A 21,653-nucleotide genomic window follows, 5' to 3' on the forward strand; every position below is an offset into this window, starting at 1 on the left:
TATTGCAGGGCTGTTGCACTAGACTGCATTCGTTTTAGCTACACTGGCAACAGAGTTTATATTTGTGCAATTGAGGCGCATTTGCACATCTTTAAACATTTCACAAACTTAATGAAAGTAAGAAAAGCCTCTGCAAGCATGCTGTTTTGAAGCTTTATAACTTTGCCAATCTCAGTGAGCACAAGAGACACCACGGGAACAAATAATGATACTCGTGATGAATGAAGGCAACCGAAGACAACTACCATTATTATGCTTGTCATTTACACTTTGAGGTCTCTACACAGTAAAAAACCCTGTGAGATAAAACAGAGACTTTGTACCCTGCACATTTATGTTTGAACTAGATTTATGTACCGACTTGGTCACATCTGGTCTCAAAGCACTTGTTACATTAAAGTGAAATATTTCTACATCTTGTCCTTCTGCTAAACTGAAACCCAGTGTTGTATTATAGTGAGAATATGGGGAGAAACTAACAGCAAGCTCTCTTGTGGCTATCAATATCTACTAGTATGGAGAGTATGAATATTCTTACATTGCTGATTTTGACTCAACACAAAGTAAAAATACAGAAGAGTCTTGGTTCTGGGTTTCATTCTGGTTTGAAGGGAAGCTGTGTGAGCTAAGCTACAGAGAATGTGCTCAGCTCTATAGCCTGTCCTCAGCACAACAAAGCCCAGCTGGAGTTTATTAACTTGTTAGTGGCTTTGCTACTTTTTCTCTGTTTGGTACACCGCAGGCACACACACGCACGCACACACCCGCACACACACAATGCACAAAGACAGCCCCACATACATGCACAAACACAACATACAGCAACATTCACAGGCAGAACAAAGACAAAAATCCTTTCAACGTCACTCAAATTCAAAACTACAATGCAAGAAGGACCTGAACAAAAGGTCAGATCTGGATGTTACGCCCCCACACTCTCACACACAATGGCAATTGAAAACTTTCCAGAAGTGTTACTTCCTCTCCCCTTAACAGCAGTGATTATCCTTTATTATCTGCATAAGGGTGTTGTACAGTTATATATTGACAGGGCTCATTAAGGCATTCCAATGTGCTTACAGGACCGCTAAGACTGCCATTACATGCCATTACATTTTCTCAGTTTGGCAGCTGGCCCTGCTATTCCTATCAACGTATATACTGTAGCAGGCTCTTCACAGTGTCTGAAGTGCTTGGCTTCATGTAATACACATCATGAAACACACTAAGAGCAAAGTCAAATGTCAAACGGTGGAACAGATTCAGATCAGTTACAATCAGGGTTGGGGTCTGTCTAATCAGGCAACTCGTGAGGATGATGATGCACCAACTCTGCTGGTTTTATAGGCTCTGCGAGAGGGAAGCCATTTTGTGCAGCGTGTTTATAGTTCGGAGGAGCCAGGGCTCCTTTGTTGATCTTCACTTGTTGTGAGAAGGCTGAGTTGTTTACAATGAGATAAAGAATTTGCTCGGGAGTATGAGCTGGTAAATCTCAGGTTGTGTTTTGATGTGATGAGGCACTTTATTGGTTTCTGTGCTGTAGCTGTTTGGGAACATTAACCACCATGACCTGCTGTAAATATAGCTGATAATGTATGTGATATACTATCTTTACTGATTCCCTGAGGACATGGGTAAAACTAAATGTACAGCAACGTATTTGTACCGATTAAGTGTGCTTGCTCAAGGCCACTGATGACATGAGGACTTGAACCCACGACTTCTGGATGCTAGTGTTAGTTGGCCGCTTTGTGACCCACGATAAAATCCAAGAACCAAAAATGAAGTTGTATATTTGTCAATGATTGTCCTGATGTTTACTGTTGCCTAGTTACTCTTGGATAGGTGAGGGATGGCACAGTTGATTAGATCTATTAATTTAACTCACAGTAACGTCTCATATAATAGCCGGATCTCAAATACTGTTTACACTCAGTGATTCATTAATTCAAGTTTGATTTACTTTGCTTTCTTGATATTAGGCTGCTGGTAATTTATCTCAGCACTTCCTACAGATGTTTCACAATAAAACCCTTCATGGGAAGAGAAGGAGTTACTGCTTATGAACCACTGAAAGTGTTTCAATGTGAAACAGCACCCAAGACGCACTGAGATCCGATCCCTCTGACCACATTCGGAGATAGTATTCTTTTAGCAGTGTGTACGCGAATGTGTCCCAGGCTACACTGAAGGACCGCCTACTCAACTGATGTCCTCCGCTTAAGTGGAAGTACGTAATTGGTGCGAGGTATATTACGAGTGCGTCAAACATCCTGGGCAATTTGGTTTGCCTAGAACACGCCAAGGAATAGACCCAGTCTGTATTGTTTTGATTTTGCCCGCACGCCAAGGTCTTTGCAAACTTCCAGCAGACTAGGCACGAGAAGTGAATTGCTGCCTCCCGTCTGGTTAAAAACAACAACGCATTTGGTTTTTGCAAACGGAAATGATGTACGTGTTTATTTGCACTTGTGATCAGATCACCCAAGATGCATGTTAATGCCAAGTGTAAACAGGGCTTAAGGATTGTGGAGTTAGTTTCAAGAAACCTTCACTTATATAAACAATTCTGCATGAATGAAAGACTCCAAAATAACAACAATCATCAGCCGACGAAATGATTACTTGACAGAAAGAAAATAAATCAGCAACTATTTTGATCAATCGTTTCAGTCATATTTCAAGTAAAACTCAAATATTCACTGATTCCTGCCTCTAAAAGTAGAGGATTTTTGAAAATACTGCTGCTGCCTTACTCCAAAATCTAATCAAATCATCCACTGTAGAGAGGCAACCTGTTATGATTGAATAAGTTATTATGTTCACAGTGTAACTGACAGGCAGATGGCACCATGATGACAGGATTCTTGTCCTGGCAGCAAAGCAAACTGAATGTAGAGCCGAAGATAGATTTTTTTTTTTTCCCTGGGCTTTTAAAAATATACTAAAGACAAATATGACTGTGACCTACTGGCCTCAATAGGCAGTAAAAAAAACTGTTAACAATGAAACCCAGACGTCTAGTTTTCAAAGAGGTCTCCAAGATTCAGTACACAAAAATAAAATCATGGACTGACTCATCTTTGAAGGAAGTGATGTTCTAAACTCTTGATTAGACTGACATTTTTTACCACATGATTTCCCTCCATTGTATGAATATCACAGCAATCTTCCCATGTAACAAGCCATTATGCACGAAACGCTCATCAAACGCGAAATGGGCTTGCATCCTTTTACTGAAGATATGGTGATTAAATCATGTATAATGCATGTGCACCACAATGATATCCATAATGAGTACAGAGGCATAGTTCTCGGCGGAGGATGGATAATGATGGAGATGAGACTAGAGTTCAACCAGTGAGGTCGCCATGGTAATAAAGGAGTAGCTGGTGCAGCCCAGACTGTTGATCAGTTTAGACTGGCAGGGCCAAATTGTGGGCTGACTAACCTTTATCCCACAAACTGATAAGTCTCAGCAGAGAGCACAAGGCTGCTAGGGAGGGAGGCAGGGGAGGGATAATGACAGGGACAGAGGGAGGTGGTGTGAGGGAGATAATAACTGCGTTTACATGCACACAAGAAACCAGGTTATTGTCAGAAATCAGGTTAAGGCAGGAAATCTGATCACCACAATTCCTGGGTTACTGTAAACCTGAATGTACATGCAGCTGGTCAGAAACCACATTTCTTTCAGACCCCTCTACCATATTTGTGAACCAAGGCTTTGGTTTTAAGTTTAGGATGGTGATATACGCTCCTGCGGCTTTTTAGCATTTGGATTGATGTCGCAGTGAGAGGACTGGCTCTGTAGTGAGAGAGCACACAGTTTTCTTCTCACTGTGCATATGTGCAACACTGTGTAAGGCTCAAGCTACATTATACACCTTATATTGGTTAGTTACAGTTACTTACTGTGGGGAATGCATATAAAACAAATACAAATCCAGTTTTTATACTTCAAAAGAGAGCCAAGAGAAATACAGACAAAATGACTGTTCAAGAACCAGCAAACCCACTGGTTATTAAATGAAAGGCTCTAAAATGTAGGGACTTGGTAAGTCTTAAAATAGTACAGATCGCGTATAAAGTCAAAAATAAATTACTGCCTGAAAGTGTCCCAAAGTTGTTTAGAAAGCCAACATGAGAGGACAGGTTGAGGAAACAAAAGGTCAGAACTACATGTACAGAAATTGTTGTATTTCAGTTGAAGGGGTGAATTTATGGAACAGTTGTCGTGAGGAACTGAAAATGTGCAACACACTTAAAAATAACTTAATGAACCAATTTAAAAGAAATCATGATCAAAACATCAGCATTAGTACGGTAAGGGACGGTGTAAAATTAGGTCTGATGTTACTTTTTTATTCTATTCTAATGGCAGATGCAATAAACTGTAGCTTCAGCTTACACCTTTTCGATCTATTGAAAATCTTTAAGCTGCCAGTACGGTTCAACAGAAGTGCTTGTCGGATGGTTGAACACCCTTCGAACCTGTGGCCAACAAATTTATCAAAAAACGGCAATCTGACATTCACACACACACTTCTCGCAGCGATTGGCTAGCTGTGTGGAGGTGAGAAAGTACGCGGGGTTTGAACTTCTCCCTTAAGCCCCTTAAGTCACTTTTGATGTGTACAGACGAGTGCATCACTTGTCTAAAAATGTGCGCCGTTATCCCCATATTTAAACAATTATCAAGTCTTGTCCCTCTCCAACGACTGGCATAAACCGACCATTATGCTATGTTGTGTTGTTTTCTACTGCACTGTGTTTTTGGCAGTCCTTTCCTTCCCTGCAGTTCAGCTGTGGAAACAGACTTGCTCAGACTTATTTATTCCAATTTTAGATGCAAGGACGCACCAAACAAGTAATAATCTTTCCTTTCACTGCACTGTCTTAAGTCTGTCATGCACATCCGTTAGAATCCTGGTTAAGCACCGACACGACCCAAAAAAAAAAAAAAAAATCAGCTTTCTCCAGCAAAAAAAGAGATGTAGCAAACCGGGAGAGCAAGCAAGCAAGTGGGGGAAGGGAGTCAGAAAAAAATTGGAGTGAGAGAGAGAGAAAGGGGAGGCTAGGCAACAGGAGAGGCAACAACAATGGGGGAGAAAGACAGAGGGAGAGAGAGGGACTGAGCAGTAATCAGGAGATCAGAGAGAAATAAACAAGCAGAGAAGAGACAGAGTATGTGAAAGAGTTTGATCAGGGAATGAGGGGACTAACGTTGTCTTAAAGTAAGAGAAAAAAAATCTCCCAGCCTGCCCAAGAGGGAGGAATTACAATTAATCAAGTGGTTTCATTACTGCCCTCCATTATTATTAGGATAAAGAGGGTCATCACCTCCAAGCTGCAGCTGAATTTCATTTTAGAAGCAAATTCAAATGTTCAGCTTTGTGAAACAATGTGCACCCTCTTCCTCTGGGTTTCTCCTCTCAGTCATCCCTTTCGCTCTCTCTGCCTCTCTGAGAACAATACGATCAACATGCATTATTTATTGGAACGTACGTTTGTGTTTTGACAGAACTATGTGCAGATGTGTGTGTGTGTGTGTGTGTGTGTGTGTGTGTGTGTGTGTGTGAGAATGATGTGAATGTGCGATTCAGATTCAAATGACAGGAAGGGTGTGTTCTGCGGGCACAGGTATACGTCGGTGTGATCATCATCACTTTGCATGCAAATTTTAAGCGAGGATGGCCGCGGAGACAGAGTGAGGATGGAAGACGGAGGGAAAGAAGAGGGATGGAGCATGTGCAGGAAATGGATAGAGTGAGAAAGGGAGAGGGAAGAGGAGAAAGATGGTGTGATGACAGAGCTGCAGGCGCTGTGTTTGTACATGCATCTGCAGGCAAATTAATCACGAGATGGTCCCCTACTCCATTAAAATGCTAATGTAGGAAAATCTAGACATTTCCATATATTTGCAATACATCCCAGAGCCCAAGGAGTGTTATTATGCTAAATGCAGGCTGGGTGCTGGATGCACACCTAATATAACGACAAATCTGACCAAGATCAAGCCAAGATTAAAAGTCTCTTAAGTAGTGAATTAAAGGGCAGACTGGATACAAGACATGGTGCTTAAACGCAGGGCCTTCATGAAATTACAAAAAACAAGAGTCTGAATATTTGGACTATTTTCTTACTCTGAGTGATGGGGTCTTACATGAACACAATGTTTTCTTTGGAACCGTTATTTTACATGAAAGATTTATGTTTTTGTCTCACTGGTTTGAAGTGGGCGAGGCACAGTTGGAAATATGTGATGTCACATGCATCCCTGCACCAATCAGGATTTTGCAATATTTTAATCATTTTGTTTATAGGGTTGATATGAATTAAATATGATAAAACCACACCCACGCAGTCCTGATGAAGCAGAGTTTTTGACTGTTAAACTCTTAATAAATAATACCTATGGATATTTAATGGTATAGAGAAAAACTTCCAAGATTTTTGAAACCACGTTTTTGCTTTAAGTTCATTCTACAGTACACAGTCAACAGTGTAGGAAAATACACCATTAGTGTAATAATGACTATAAACGTTTGTAAACACAATCAATACAAGGTTTACCTACATATTAAGGAGCTTGTCTTATTTTGGACTTACCACAGCTATGTGTTAACATTAAGACGTGATGGTGTTATGTTCTCAGCAGTGCTGCAGAGTGACGGCTCAACTACTGTACTCATAAATTGTCTTGGCCCTCATTACTGACTTAATGTAGTATCCTTGGAGACACCTGAGCTTGTGTAGATAAATGTGGTACTGTCAACATATATTGTTGATGGTCTACATGGAGTGATTCATTATTTTCAGTGGCTCCACACTAATGTAAAATTGGTCTCACAGCTAGAAATATATATACGTACAATGAAAACATAATGACAATTCATCATGCGGCAACATTGCTCGCCCCATCCAAAACAGATTCCAGCATTACAGTCCATATGTAACCATATAAATATCCAAAAATAAGCCATTATTCACCTATAATGAATACTGAAACTTTTTCAGTTACTGAATGTCACTCTCAAAATTACCTTCAGATGCAAAAAAAAAACCCTATATGACTCATCAAGCTGGTGACAAAATGAAGGCTCTCTTGCTCATTAATGGAAATAAACACCTGAGAAAGTACAACCACCATTAGGTAAAGTCTTTGAAGTAGAACAAGAGAATCTGAAAAGGAAAATTCTGCTTTTATTCTTTTGGATGAAGGCTGGATAAGGCACCCAATTAATATTTTCACTTACACCTCTTGGGAACCAACTGTGGCCTCTGTCTACTCTGAACTCTCGTGGGAGATCTGAAAATGATATTTCTGCACTAACATTTCTGTGCCCTGTCAACACATTAGCAGGCAGCACAACACCAGCACTGGCAGGGAGCCTCTCCACAACAGAGAGGCAAATGTCAATGTTTTCTGTGACTGCTGCCATGATTATTACGGGACGAATATACTGATATAAATATTCACAACCTGGCAGATTTTTTTTTCATTGGACAGTTTGACAGTGAAGATATAGACAGGGAACATATGGAGAGAGGGGGAACACTAAAGTTCCCTGGTCAATTGCAGTTACTGAATATGATGTGTGTCTTAACCACTAAGCCAACAGGATGCTCCACAACCTTCCATTTCATAGTGTTTTCTTACATTTCTAGTAAGCAGCTGTGTGCATTCTGGTTTTGTGAAGCTACAAAAAACAAATATATCTTAGTCATGCACTTTGTTTTTTTACACCAAACCGTAAATAAAAATGGTGCTAGTTGTGTTGAAAATTGAAACCAGGTTTGACTCAATTAATTATTACTCACCAGGAAATTCTTGCTACAAGTTAATCTGACAATCTGACATCACCAACTCTTACACAAAATTCACTCACACGTGCCCTCACCTAGACTGGTTGGCTTGATGAGCTCGTCCAGCATGTCGTAGAAGGGCAGCCTCTGGAGCTTGACATCTGGGTGGACCGGGTGCAGCGTGGCCGAGGTGGACAGGTGGTGCGTCAGCCCGGTCAACTCGTGTTTCCCTGGGCCGAGCAGTGAGAGGGGCAGTAAGGCAGCGGGCGATGGGGCTCCACCGTGACCGGCGTGACCTTCATACGCCAGCTGTGTCAGGCCAGCAGGCAGCGCGGCGCCCCCTCCTCCAACCACTCCAGCTGTGGCAGGGTGGTGTGGTCCGGGCATGGCCAGCTCTGAGTGGGATACCATCTTGGCAGGGAAACGTCGTCGGTAGAGCTCTTTGATCTTCATGTGCACAGCGGGGCTGCAGCCGGCCTTCAGCAGATGCAGCGCCTTGGTCAGCAGCTCGTGCTTGCGTCCGTGCTTGTTGCGCCCAGCGTAGCCCAGCAGCACCTGCAGCTCCGACACCCGCAGGCTCATCACCATTTGCTGTGATGGAGGAAGGGGATGAGAAAGAGAATGAGAAATCAACTCTTCAGATGCAATGCCAATACCACTTTCTCATGATACTAAATAATTGGTTGCATCATATTTTCATTTATGTCAGTACTTTTCCAAAAAGTGACAAACTTTACAAGTGAAATTTAAAGAGAGGTGAGCAGCAGCCCCAAGTGGAGTTCAGGTGTCTCTGGGTCAAAATATCCTTGAAATATTATAAACCACTGTGCAGTGTTTGGGAGTCTGATAAGCCTGCAAACTCTTGAATCTGTTATTCAAACTGGACTTCTTCGATTGTAAGTCATTGTCTTATCGGTACCTGAGGCAACACAGACCCTTACATTTCTAATGCAGCTCTGTTTCAATCTTTCAGTGGTGAGGAAGCAAACTTGACCAGTCACTCTTCACTTCAACCCTCATATACGGTCACAACCTTTGGACAGTAATTAAAAGAGTGAGGCTGTGTATGAAGGGGCAGAAAGGTTTCTCCACAGGGTGTAACTCTATGGGATTGAGTGATGAGCACAGCAATTCAGGGGACTATCTGAATCAAGCCTAGTTGAGCAACTAGTAAAAATGTGTTGTAGAGAAGGCGTTGCAGGTAAGATCAGTTGTGTAGAGACCCCAAGGCAGAGAGCCAGGACACAACGGTGGGTTTACCATTCATACATACAGACTCAAAAGCTGGGACAGCGATAGGCTGCTATTCATTGTGAATGGGACCCGGCATTGCTGCTTCCTGAGTTACAGAGATTTAAAAAGGTGCCCAGGGGAAAGTTGAGAAAGGCTTACCTTTATGCAAATGTCCTCTGATGCAAAGCGAGCAACAACCAGGTGAGAGCAAAGTGCACTCGTTTTGATTCCCACAGAAACAGAGGCACAGAGTTGTTTTATACTCAGCAACTCCAGTGGATTGGGGGATCGTTTCCAGTTGTATTAAAACAACACATTCCGTATTTATACTGAAAACAAAGCTATTCTGTACTCAGGAAACAAACTATTAACAACGTCCTCCTGCGTAGTACAGTGGCTACTTCAGAAAAACAAACAAACAAAGTATGTAAATGACGTGCTCCACACAACACACGTACAGAGCAACAGATTTATGAGAGGCCAGACTTTGTGTGAATGCAGCGTTACACTCAATTCGCGTTGGAACACTTGGGGATTCAACAGGGACAAGCAGAGGGAAGTTACTGTGGAAGAAGGCATTTGGCTGCTCTGCTAGCCGTTCCCCCACTGTCAACCTGACCAGGTATGAAAATAAACGGACAGATTGAATTTGAAGTGCATAACTGAATGATTTGCATCAATATTCTGTGTCTTTATCTGGCTCGATGCTGGTGTGTTACTTCTAAGCAATACCAAAGGCTGCGCTGAGTCTCTAACTACATTTAGACACTGCAAAACTGCACATACACTGAAGAGTTTTCCTCCAGGCAGAAAATCCTTTCATTTCACTACAGTACATACCATAAAAGCCTCAGTATTAGAACAGCTTAATTCCTGACCTGTGTATAAGAACTTGTCCAAATACTGTAAACACCACCAACACTGGGAGCAGTGCGCTCAATGCAGTGCAGATTTTTGTCTGTGTTGGTGTGAGAAAAAAACTTTAACCAACAAAGGATTTTCCCTGGCTCAGCGTGAGGCTGAGGCTGTACTTCCCAGGGGGTAGTGGGATGGAGGAGCTGCAGCAAGAGCCTGGGAAAAAGTGTTGCTGCCTGCATTGACTTCAGGTTTAGCTTCAGGTTGGCCAAAATTACAGTGGGCTAAGCGCTGGCAGCGCTTCATCTCACCAGACCAATTGTCCAAATGTATATGTAGACTAACTAAGTTACACCCTCAGTGACTGTAACTCAGCATTTTCTGCAGCTGTTTAAACGTAAAGGCCATAATCAATAATCATGTGACGTTGCTGCACTAATTGCTGAAATTCCGTTACTGAACTCAGGTGATCAAAAAACAAGTTTAGATTTAGACAGACAGAGAAACACAGCTGCCCTTGTAGTTAGTAGCTCATTAATATTTAAGGGTGCCCTTGAGCAATGTACTTCTCATCGTTTGTTGGTTTCTCCACATGACTGAGGACACCCAGCAGATCCCAGGTGTGAATTTAAGTGCTTGAATCTGAAGCAGGACACTGCTGAAGTTTGAAACTGTATTTTTGGTCTTTTTAAACCAGGGGCCTTTTTTACTTATTTTGATGTATAAATGACAAAAAGTTTTGGAATTGGTCCAGCAGATTGCCAGAAACACCTTTGTCTTCCTGCAACAACTCATCTCTCGCGAGATTTCAGAGCGAGACTTCTCCTTGAGCGACACTTCTGTTACTGTTTAACAAAATGCTTTATCTCTGTAGGGATCCTTTCCATAATGTTGTCAGACACTTAAAACAACAATCTGAGCCTGTCAGTGGTCAAAAACCTTTAGTGGACGTATGTTTCACAGGCACAGTTGCCTGCAAGGATTATGTTGCAGCCATTGCAGTCCGTTCGTGGCTGCCGGCTAAAGCGATCTACTGGACAATTTCCAAAACGTTTGGTAGCTATTAGTCATTTAGACCCCACCATTTGTAAAAACACGGCTCACGTTTAAAAATACTAGAATTTTACTTTAAAGAAAGACAATCTTAACTGCATTACACAAGCTATAAACATGGACACATAGCTGTATATACATGTTGGAATCCACTCCGTCTTTCTTGCAACAAACACACACATATATATATATCTACACACACACACACACACACACACACACACACACACACACACACCTACTGGGTAGACTTGTAAGAATGTCTTGGACAAACCTCCTCTCTTCATTTCCTTTAATGACAGAGCAGGGATAAAAAAGCACAGACGCACACAGAAACACACAACGCTTAAATAACAAAGCACACAGGGCTGTTAGTTCCCATTGGGTCAGTTTCTTAATCAATTATATACACACACTGTTATTATGGTTATGTACACTATATGTGTGTGTCCATACAAAGCATTAAACCTTCAAGATTTTATTTTTGTTTCTTATAATGAGGCACATTCTTCTTGGGTTACACTGGGGTTTTGCATTTAATTGACATTTAAAATGACATACATGACTGCTGTAGGCTGTGTTTTGTGACCTAACCATAGCAGCGACATTTTAAGCTTGAAAAAAAAACAAAAACCCACGAATACCAGTTTTTCACCGTTGGAACAGACTGAATGTAAATAACTTACATTTAACACTGATTACACAGTCTAATTTGTTTCTTTTAATAAATGCTCAACAGTTTACAATAGTTAGTTAGTCTCATCTAAATGTAAAAAAATAACCATCTTACAGCCCAAAGCTACTTTCATTTTTAACACGAGTGGCTCAGGTGTGAATAAAACCTCTCATTCTGGTCCAATCACAGAACTGTCTATCATTAAAACTGAGGAACTGAAACCCCCAAAGTGCTGCAGTTTACTGTAAACCTTGTTTCACTTTTGCATATCTAGCTTTCAGAGACTGCAAGTGCAGCAAACCAAGACGTGCTTCAAATAACAGTGCAACACCTGAAACATCGAAAACATTTTCTGGTAAAATGTTGAGCAATATTTATTCATTTTCATTAATCAAAAAATGAAATTAGAGACCTGCGAATAGTTTCTGGATGATAGGAGAGATGAATTACCAACAGGTTTGATCAAACATTTTAGAAAAGTGAGAAACTATCACTATTTGTCACAAACAATCAGCCGAAAGTCTTGAGCTTCAGATAATTACGAAAGCATATTTCAGGATGCTGTTCTGTGGTGATAAAAGGTGAACAAAAAAACAGAAACAATTTGACCGTCTTTGTCACCTTTTAGCCCTTCTCCACGGCAGGACTAAACTAAACGTAACGTTACGTAACATGTAGTTGTCACACAGATTCTGCTTTTGTGTCCGCTGTTCTCCACCCACTTTGGGGATGAGTTCCTGGAACTGCTAGGGAGGAAATACTAAATGCAAGTTCCAGGTACTTTCAGGGGTTACTGGCCGCACTGTCAATCATGATTGGTCAAGCTGATGTGGCGTCACATAACAACAAGGACAACTACAACACAAACACAGTGTCTAGCATCTGGCAGTTACAACTGGAGCTGAAGCAAAAATGCCAAAACATTAGCATGGGAGAAAGGGCTGTTTTTCTTTGTTATGTGATAGTAAACTTAATATCTTAATGTTTTGGACTATTGGTAAGAGAAAACAAGCAATGTGATGACATCACCTTGACATTACAGGAAACTGTGACAGGCATTTCTCACTATTTGAACTGCCAGAATAGATTTGATAGACCAAGACATTCATTGAGAAAATAATCTGTTTTTCATATTAACATGAATGAAAATCAGCAACAGATATGAGCAACAGTCTGTTCTACAACCACTTATTTTATTGCCAAACAGCACATTAAATTGATGAGGTCAGTCCTGCTGTAGGTCTTTTTATATAAACATACCCTTTTGTGAAATACAGTGGAAACGCAAGAAAGAACCAAAGCCAATGCCTCACAAGTAGGGCTTCAACTAATAATTATGGTAATTATTGATTATTGTCTTGATAAATCTATTAATCATTTTGTCCATAATATGTCAGGGAATCAAATAAAATGTCCGTCACAAGTTCCCAGAGACCAAGATGACGTCTTCAAATGTCGTTTTGTCCGACCAACACGCCTAAACTCAAAGATATTCAGTTTACCATCAAAGAAGAATAAAAAAGCCACCAAATATCCACATTTGAGATGCTGAAACCAGTTTGTTGCCAGTTTTGCCTAAAAAATTACCAAAACAAATAATTGATTAGCTGTATTGTTGCACATTCATTTTCCTCGACTAATTGTTTCAGCTCGACTCACAAGGTTCTTAAAAAAGTCTAGGTTATGGGGTAGGTAAAGCCCCAAACAAGCTCCACACAGCTGAAAGTGACAGAGCATGCTGCTGTTTACAGACCAAACACTGCATCTTGGGCCCTGCTGCCACATATGCATAGCCCCCCCCCCCCCCCACACACACACACACACACACACACACACACACATTAGGCAAGTGCCCAATGTATACAACATCCAGACACAATTGCCAGTCAGGACATAGACCTGTCCTTGTCCTTCGCTACTACAGACATACAGTAAAGGCACATTCATGGAGGAAGAAAACATCAGGAGGCAGACCCCCATTTGTGAATGTAATTCTGACGCCTGCGTCTGAAGCACAGACACATCAGTAAAAAAACACATCAGTCAAACGCAGACGCTTCTTACAGCAGGACGAGGGAGCTCAATCACAGATGCAGCATGCAGGCAGCAGCTTTCTTGTCTCCGGATTTCCAACATTCAGAGATATATAGAACAATAATCTTAATAATTCAATAATATTCAGTTTAGTATCCCTAGGCTTAGACAGCACACACACACACACACACACACACACACACACACACACACATATAAAGCGTATTGGTTCGGCCAAGAAGCTCTCCTGCTGGTGACATAAATGACCAGTTCCATGAAATATGCATGTGGTAGAGAAGAGGGGTGTGTGAAAAAATGATGACACTGGCTGCCCACCATTTCACACACACACACACACACACACACACCTTTGCACAAAAACACACGCCAAGCCCCCCACCCACTCTCGCTACAAAGCAAACACACACAAACGAGAGTTACACACAAGCACAAACACTGGCTCACATAAACGTGACACACACACACACACTCTTCCACCACACTGCGGATGTGTAACATTCCTCTGGCTTCAAAAAAAAAAAAAAAAAAAAGGAAAAGGAAAACAAACAGAGGAGAGAAAACAGTGGAGCGGGTGGTGTTGGAGGAGAGATGGATGAACAGCTCACACTATCTCCTCTTCCCTTTCTCTTTTCTGTCCTCCTCTCCATCACTCAATCATTCTCCTTCCCAGGACAGGTGGCCTTCCCTAAACTCCTCCATCTTCCTGGTCAACAGAGGGGAGGGGGGTTTCCAAAGCTATCCAACCACCCGACAAGCAGCTCTGACAAAGTATACTCGCTGCTTAACAGTTCAAAACCCAGAGATGTTCAGCTTCAGAAAAGCTGCAAATCCTCACATTCAATCAGTGGAATCAGCAAATGTTTGGCACTTTTGTTTGAAAATTATTCAAAGTATTTATTAAACTAGTTATTAAAATAGTTGCCTACCTAAGAACAGCTATAAGCATAATGAAGCAGTGGCCTGATGAAACATCTAACCTGTGCCTGAATCAATGGCTGCTTTAGTCAAACAACAATGAAATGCTTTAAAGTAATATCAAAGAGGCATTTTGACATTATAGTGCCAAAATATTAATAGCCAAAAACTGGCAGATGTTGCTCACTGATCTCCCGAAGACACAAAAATGAAAATCATTTTAAGTTAATTACTTAAAATGTACGCGAAAATCAGAATCACCCCATCTCAGATTCGACTGCACTGAAAAGCTGGTTTTGAACAAAGCATGTTTGTGTGAGAATGTGCTCTGTTGTATTGTTTTACTGAAACAACTTGACATGTAGGTGCAAAGGGAAGCTGCAACAAAGGAAGGAGAGTGAAAGAGGGAGAGATACAACACAAAGAGAATAGCTGGTGGTAACGGGAGTTCTTACAAACACAACACACACACACACACACACACACACACAGTATGCAGATCAGTGTCGGTTTTTAAAGCTGAAGAGGGCATTTTTGCCTTAAATTCAACCAGCATGTGACATTTTGTACCAATAAACAATATATCTAAATGTGACAGCTTTGGTGCCAAAGAAAAGACGAGGAGTCCACCAGAGAGATATTCTCGTCAGAATGAAAAAGGCCCCTGAAACAACATTTAGACCAACACATGACACTAAAACCGAAACCCACAAAACCCAGAATGATGAAACTCCCTGAGGCAAGTTAACCACTGCACCAAAATTCATTTAGAAAAAAAAAAAAAACACCATAAGAACTGTGCAAAGAAAAAAAAGAGTCATTTCACTGCAGAGTTAGACTGTTGACATTACTTATGTCGACTTGATCTCAGTTTAATAAGTTTGCATGGTTGGAAAGTAATTAAAACACGCACATTTATCAACACAAATACAAATTCAAATATACCAAATGATTACTACGGTCTGTATATAGGCATATGATATATGTTGGATCAGGGACATCATTTTTTAGATACCAACAAACTAATAGCAAATGTCCTGTATACATATATATAAACATATATATATATAACGTGAAGCATCTTGTGTTTCAACAGCAGTCTAATTAACAGTCCTAAAATTAAAGTTAAATTGAAAACTGAAAATAGATAGAAAGAAGAGAGAAACAATCATGACTTATGCCCTCTTTAACTTATAGTATTGGCCTTTTTCAGGAATCTGCCTGAGAACCAAGTTTCAGTTTTGGTTCCTGGGCTGTATTACTTACGTCCCCCAAAAATTTTTGATGGCTCAGGCACCATCCAGGTGCTGACCAGTTGCTGACTGGTATAATACAAGCCTTGTGACTGCTTCAAGCTCTGTGACTGTGGACCATCTTTAGTCCACTTTTTCCACATGTCTGACTTGACTGATTACATGTTTTTTTTCTTTCTCAGTACTACTTTATTCCTCACTCTTAGTCTTAATAAAATGCATTTTTCTTTTATTGAGTGTATCAAAATATCTGAGCGTGTGTAACAAAAGTTATTCGTTTTGGTAACCGTGCTACCTGCAGAAGAAATGACACACAAAACAGACAGAGGGATGAACAGATGGAACAGGATGGAAATAAAACCCCTGTTCAACTCCACCGGCAGAGCAGTAAACATTTAAACATGCGGTGGTCCTCACAAGACACATTTTAAAAACAAACTGACTGAACATAAACTCAACATCTCCGTGTCTCTGGACAACCCTGTGCTGACATATAGCTGGCAGATAAGTCGTTCATAAAAGTCCTATGTCCGCTCTGATTTTTGGACTAAGTAGAGTCCTTCAAAGCTCTTTAGATGCAGTGCTGATTCTGTCTCATGCTGTTTTCGCTCTTATGCTTGCTGAGACATGTGGCTTCCTTTTTCCAAAACATCTGTAGCTGCATCCAAACTGGCGCAACATTTCAAGAAAACATTGCTGGGTCACAAACTAACAAACCCTTATATCAAGGAGCTCTAACAGACAGATTCCCATCTCTGTTGATCCTTCACAGAAAATTCTACATTGCAACAACAATAGCTAGTTAGTGGTGCTGCAGACCAATAAACACCAGGATATCAGTTTTCTGATAGTCTGTTGGTCCAATTTGATCCTTTTTTGGATATCCATATTTTCAAGACCATCCTAAGACAGCTAAATCTAAAGATGCATCCTTTTCCTCACAGTCTGTCCATATTTACATACCCCAAAATTGAGGTTTTTTGTAAACACCCTACAGAGGGGGTGTGTGTATGGCACTGAAGTTAGGAACCCTCTCTGTTACCCCTCATTTTAAAAGTCAACATAGCCAATAACAGGTTGCACTTATGCAACACACTATATACTATTTTATACAGGTGCAGTTGTCTGACAATAGTTATTGAAAAGCAGTACAGGTGATCAGAGAGAGTAGGAGGGGAGAGAATGGAGGTTTAAACAAGCTGAGACTCAGCAGAGTAGCTGCACTGTGTGTATCCCACGCCTCATCCTATGTTGTCAGTGATGCACAGTTAAGTTGTTTGCTGACCAAAAGAGAGAAAGAGGATATCTAGCCTTAAAAATGACCACAAAATTGTTGTGTTTAGGCACAACTAAAGCTTTTTATAATCAGCCGGTTTAGTGTGGACACTGTCTTAGCGTTCACTTTGTGCTTGACATAAATGATGGAAACTCTAATCTCGCTCAGTATGTTTGGTAGATTCTTGTCAGACTGGAGAGTGGGGTGTAGGGTAATAATTTGCTGTGTCCAGAGCTGGTGAGAATGACTGATGGAGGGATGAAGGGAATGGGGGATGGGGTGAGGGAGAGAGGGAGCAGCTGAGCCTCCAAACCAAATGAAATTCTCCACAGCTCCAGTGAAAGCACAGGAGGGAGGGGTTGTAATAGCTTTTAGCACTTTAAATTCCCATTTCATTTTGTTCTAAAAAAATATAACATAATGTTCCTCAACATGGAAACACAAGAGTCTCCTGGATTATTTAAATATTATATACACACACACAGACACACACACAGACACACACACACACACATATATTATATCTTTAAGTTATGGCCATCAGTTTAAACTACACAATTTCGTCAGTTTGGTATGGTTGGTGACATTACTGTAAATAAGATAACCACGAGTCTGATCCACCATTGCTAACAAGAAGAAACTCATCAGAGGCACAAATCAGAGCTGTGGCAAAAAGCTTCCTCATTCCAGTTGGGACCAAAACACCTCACTGTAGTTGCCAAAATTATCCAAAATTAATCCAGAATACAAAACTTCAACGACTTTTTTTGCTTAATGTGCCCATTATTTTCTTTCTTCAATTAATCATTTGACCTACGAAATGTTAACAAATAGTGAAAAATGGCAAGATGAGATCTTTTTTTGTCTGACCAACAACAGCCTCAAACACAAAGATAAACACTAAGGTTTAAAATGATGTAACACAGAAAAAAGCAGCAAATCCGGAACCAGAGAATGTTATTTTTCTGTCGATCCTGCTTAATTAATCAACTAATTGTTGCAGTTCTAGTTTCCACAAAGCATAATCTTTAGCTTTCACTTGCAGTTACACATGCGACACCCTGGAAGCCATAGTTAACTTCTCTCCAGTTTTTATGTACACAGGCTTGCAGCTTTTGCTTTTTACATCAAGGAATTAGATATACATTTAGTTGCTCATACTTTGTACTGATGATCCAACCTTAACCTTGGAAGTAATCCAAATATGTGTCATTTAACTAATTAATGGGACTATTACTTCCAGGACGCTTGAAATAATGACTCCCACAAAAACAGAGCCCTAAACTGAAGACAGCTTGTAGGCATGGAGCCTGTTATCAGAGATTCAGAGAGAGAGACAGATTCAGAGTGACACTACTGCATCTGTCAGAGGCTTAGATGCTATTAAAACACCTGTATTCACACACAGCTTACTGAAACATGCAAACCAACTCTTGCATGCTCAGTGGGCGATCACATCGACGATTCGTTTTTTCCCTGCTGATTTTAACAAACTAAATCTAAAATCTGCAGCCTAGTCTGCATTTAAAGGAGGTGTTTCTGGTGGAGTGGCATGTCTGCGCACAGTGACGATGATCACTGTTAATCAGCACAAGTGACATGTCTCTTTAATTCAAAGCAACCGATCCCCTTTTCCATCTGCCAATCCTGACAAGTTTGCTGTCCAATCTGACAAAACCCTGCGTCTCCATATGCCTGCTCAACAAAGCTTTGCTCTGCGCACCAATGTCCATAGCATTAATCATGCATTTCATTTGTTGCTGACTTTGTCTTAACACATATCACAGCAAAACTAGTTTTTCATGTTTGTAATTAGAGAGAGAGGGACAGAGAGAAGGAGGAAGGGAGATGGTCTTGTTGGAACAGCTGTTCAACCCCCCCACCCCCTCCCCCGCTCTCTGTGATCACAAATACTGTGTATTAATGAAGGCGACTTCACGCCATTGTTGTTCTCATTTACATAATTTTCTGTTTCTATTGTCAGATGTCAGAAGAAGTGTGACATTTGATCACAGCTCATAAATACCCTCTTAACCGGCAGTCATCACCAAGCTGTTCCACAGCAGATAAAATCATTATTTAATTACAACACCGCCTAACAAAATTCACAAAAATACAGCTGTGCTTTGAGATTTGCTATATAGACATTTAAAATGAATGATCACAGGGAGAGTTAGATGTAATGAAAGGAAACAGGCAGCACGGAGGCCCGTTTGATGAGGAGAGGCAGGTTGGAACTGGCCAGTGGCCGAGCCGCCTTGAATGGGTTGTTTTAACTGTCAGGAGAAACACTGGCCTCCAAAAGTGCAGACTGGTTGGCAATGAGCTGGCAATGTTTCTCAAAGTCATGATCAGTACAGATTACCAGCTCCACACACTCTGTCACCTCTGTTATGATTTATTGTCCAGTATTCATCTTTTACTTCCCTTGTTATTTTAGGGACAGTAGAGATGTTTAACTTTTTCTCTGCTGTCATCTACTTACTTGCAGTTGTGCCTTTGCTTGTCATCTTGACTGAGATGTTTATTAGCCTTTATCAGTACCGTATCATTATTAAGGCTGCGACTAACAACTATTTTCATTATCAAGTAATCGGTCAATCGTATGGTCTATAAAAAGTCAGAAAAGGGTCACAATTTCCCAAAGCCTGAGTTGACATATTCAAATTTCATTCATTTTGTGCAACCAACTGTCCAAAACGCCAATATATTAAGTTTACTATCATAGAAAACTAGGAAAATGCACAAATATTTACATTTATTTATATAAATTGTTGCACATTAATTTTGTGCAACCATGGCTGTAGTTCCAATCAATACTGGCCTATGTGTTCTAATCTAATGTGCTCTAATTCGAAAAAACAACCGTTTAGAAATGCTAAAGATATGTATTGATAAGGCATTTTCAATTAGAGTTTAATATGTTGACGTAAGTATTGGCTCAGTATAGTTTATTATAGTTCAGACTTTTAGTTTTTTAAAGGCTGCATTTAGATTTTAATCCTATTTTTCTCATCTCGACTTTAATATATTTTTGTTGTACATACACTAATTTCCAGGGAAGTTTAGTGTTTAAATGTAGTGTTACATTTGCTGTTAATAATAATGACATTAACGATGGTTCTGTTCTGCTCAAGTGTCCCAGTAAGCCTATTACTGAATTTGTGTGTGTGTTTATCTTTAATCAAATCACACACAATCAGCAAACACACAGACAAACTTTAACAGGGGAAACGACCACAAACAAGTGCTAACAGGAAATTGTCAAACGTAAAATGCACACGCACAAGTACACCAAATATGTCACGGTTATCATGCGAGGTGCTTCAGTTCAACTGAGCTCACACACAGAGGGCAGTCACAAAGACGGTGCATGCGTGCCACAGATGTAGCACACATAAAGAGTAACCATGTGAGGGGGAACATGTTCTCACACACACACACACAAAGTGCCAGGACCCATGCACAACACGAGAGATCATTAAGCTCGCAGTGATCTGATCGCATGTGCTTGCCAAATGGCTGGTGTTTGTGCAAAACCTCAAATGCACTGTTCAGTCACATGACCATCATATGACATGCACACAATGACTCTTTCTGCATGTGAATAAATCTGCAAAGAAGCTGAAAAGTAACAAGTACCTCAAAGTACTGACAGATAAAAGATAAAAAAATTCCTGATAATGATGATTAACTCACCTTTGCTTAAAAAAAAACAAACATTGGTTGCTATTTTATAATAGCCTGGTACAAATTTAGGCTAGTTTTTTTTTTTTTTTCCATTGCCTGAGGCAACACCGTACACTATAAATATTTTTCTTCCCCTCATGACGACACTGAGAAGTAATGCGGTGAAACAGGAGTCTCTAGACCACACCTTGATTTGACTCGACATGATTTTAGACTTGAAACCTCCACAAATATGTCAGAAAACATCATCTTCAGGTGCACTGAAACCTTATGCCTGTATATACTGTAATATATTGTAAATATCCTGATTGAGGTTGCTGATGGGTTTTGTTTTACACGACCAGTCGAGCCGCCTTGAAAAGCGATCAGTAAACAGTAAAATAAGGCTGATAAGTAAAGTCATGAACGTAGGAGTGAAACTAAACTCCAAACCACTAAGACTCAGGTAGAAGCTACAAAAGAACTGAGAGCTAATCACAGAGAGACGTGAAAAACAAAACTTTCTCTCTGGTCACTGGCACGGCCACATGGCTGTGCAGATAGGTAAGGGACCTCCATGAGCGGGCTGTGGTCGGTCCTGCAACCAGGACCACAGCAGCGTGGCTCATGTGGCTATCCTCTGCTGTGAGGCTGTAGTGGAAACGCATGTTATCACTGTTTGGCTATGCACGGCTAAAGCAGATGGAAGCTCATGGAAAAACCCTATTAGAAACAGGTAACTTGGCCATGCATGCACACAAGAAAATCAGTGAATAATGAAGTGTAAACTGAAGCACCGTGTGTTGCTCTCTACTCAATACGCATTTGGTTAAATGGCGTTTAAACGTCGATATGATTA

General features: G+C 40.6%; 1 protein-coding gene across 1 annotated transcript in view; it reads right to left on the reverse strand.

Moving 5' to 3' along the window:
* Positions 1 to 21,653, reverse strand: part of LOC139282405 (E3 SUMO-protein ligase PIAS1-like) — a 45,396-nt gene that overhangs the window by 12,966 nt on the left and 10,777 nt on the right. The window contains exon 2 of the mRNA XM_070902104.1: positions 7,905 to 8,400. Coding sequence (XP_070758205.1) covers positions 7,905 to 8,397 — 493 coding nt within the window. The 5' untranslated portion in view covers positions 8,398 to 8,400. The remainder of the gene's footprint in view (positions 1 to 7,904; positions 8,401 to 21,653) is intronic.

The sequence above is a fragment of the Enoplosus armatus genome, chromosome 1 (assembly GCF_043641665.1).
Source record: "Enoplosus armatus isolate fEnoArm2 chromosome 1, fEnoArm2.hap1, whole genome shotgun sequence".
Lineage (NCBI taxonomy): Eukaryota > Metazoa > Chordata > Actinopteri > Centrarchiformes > Enoplosidae > Enoplosus > Enoplosus armatus.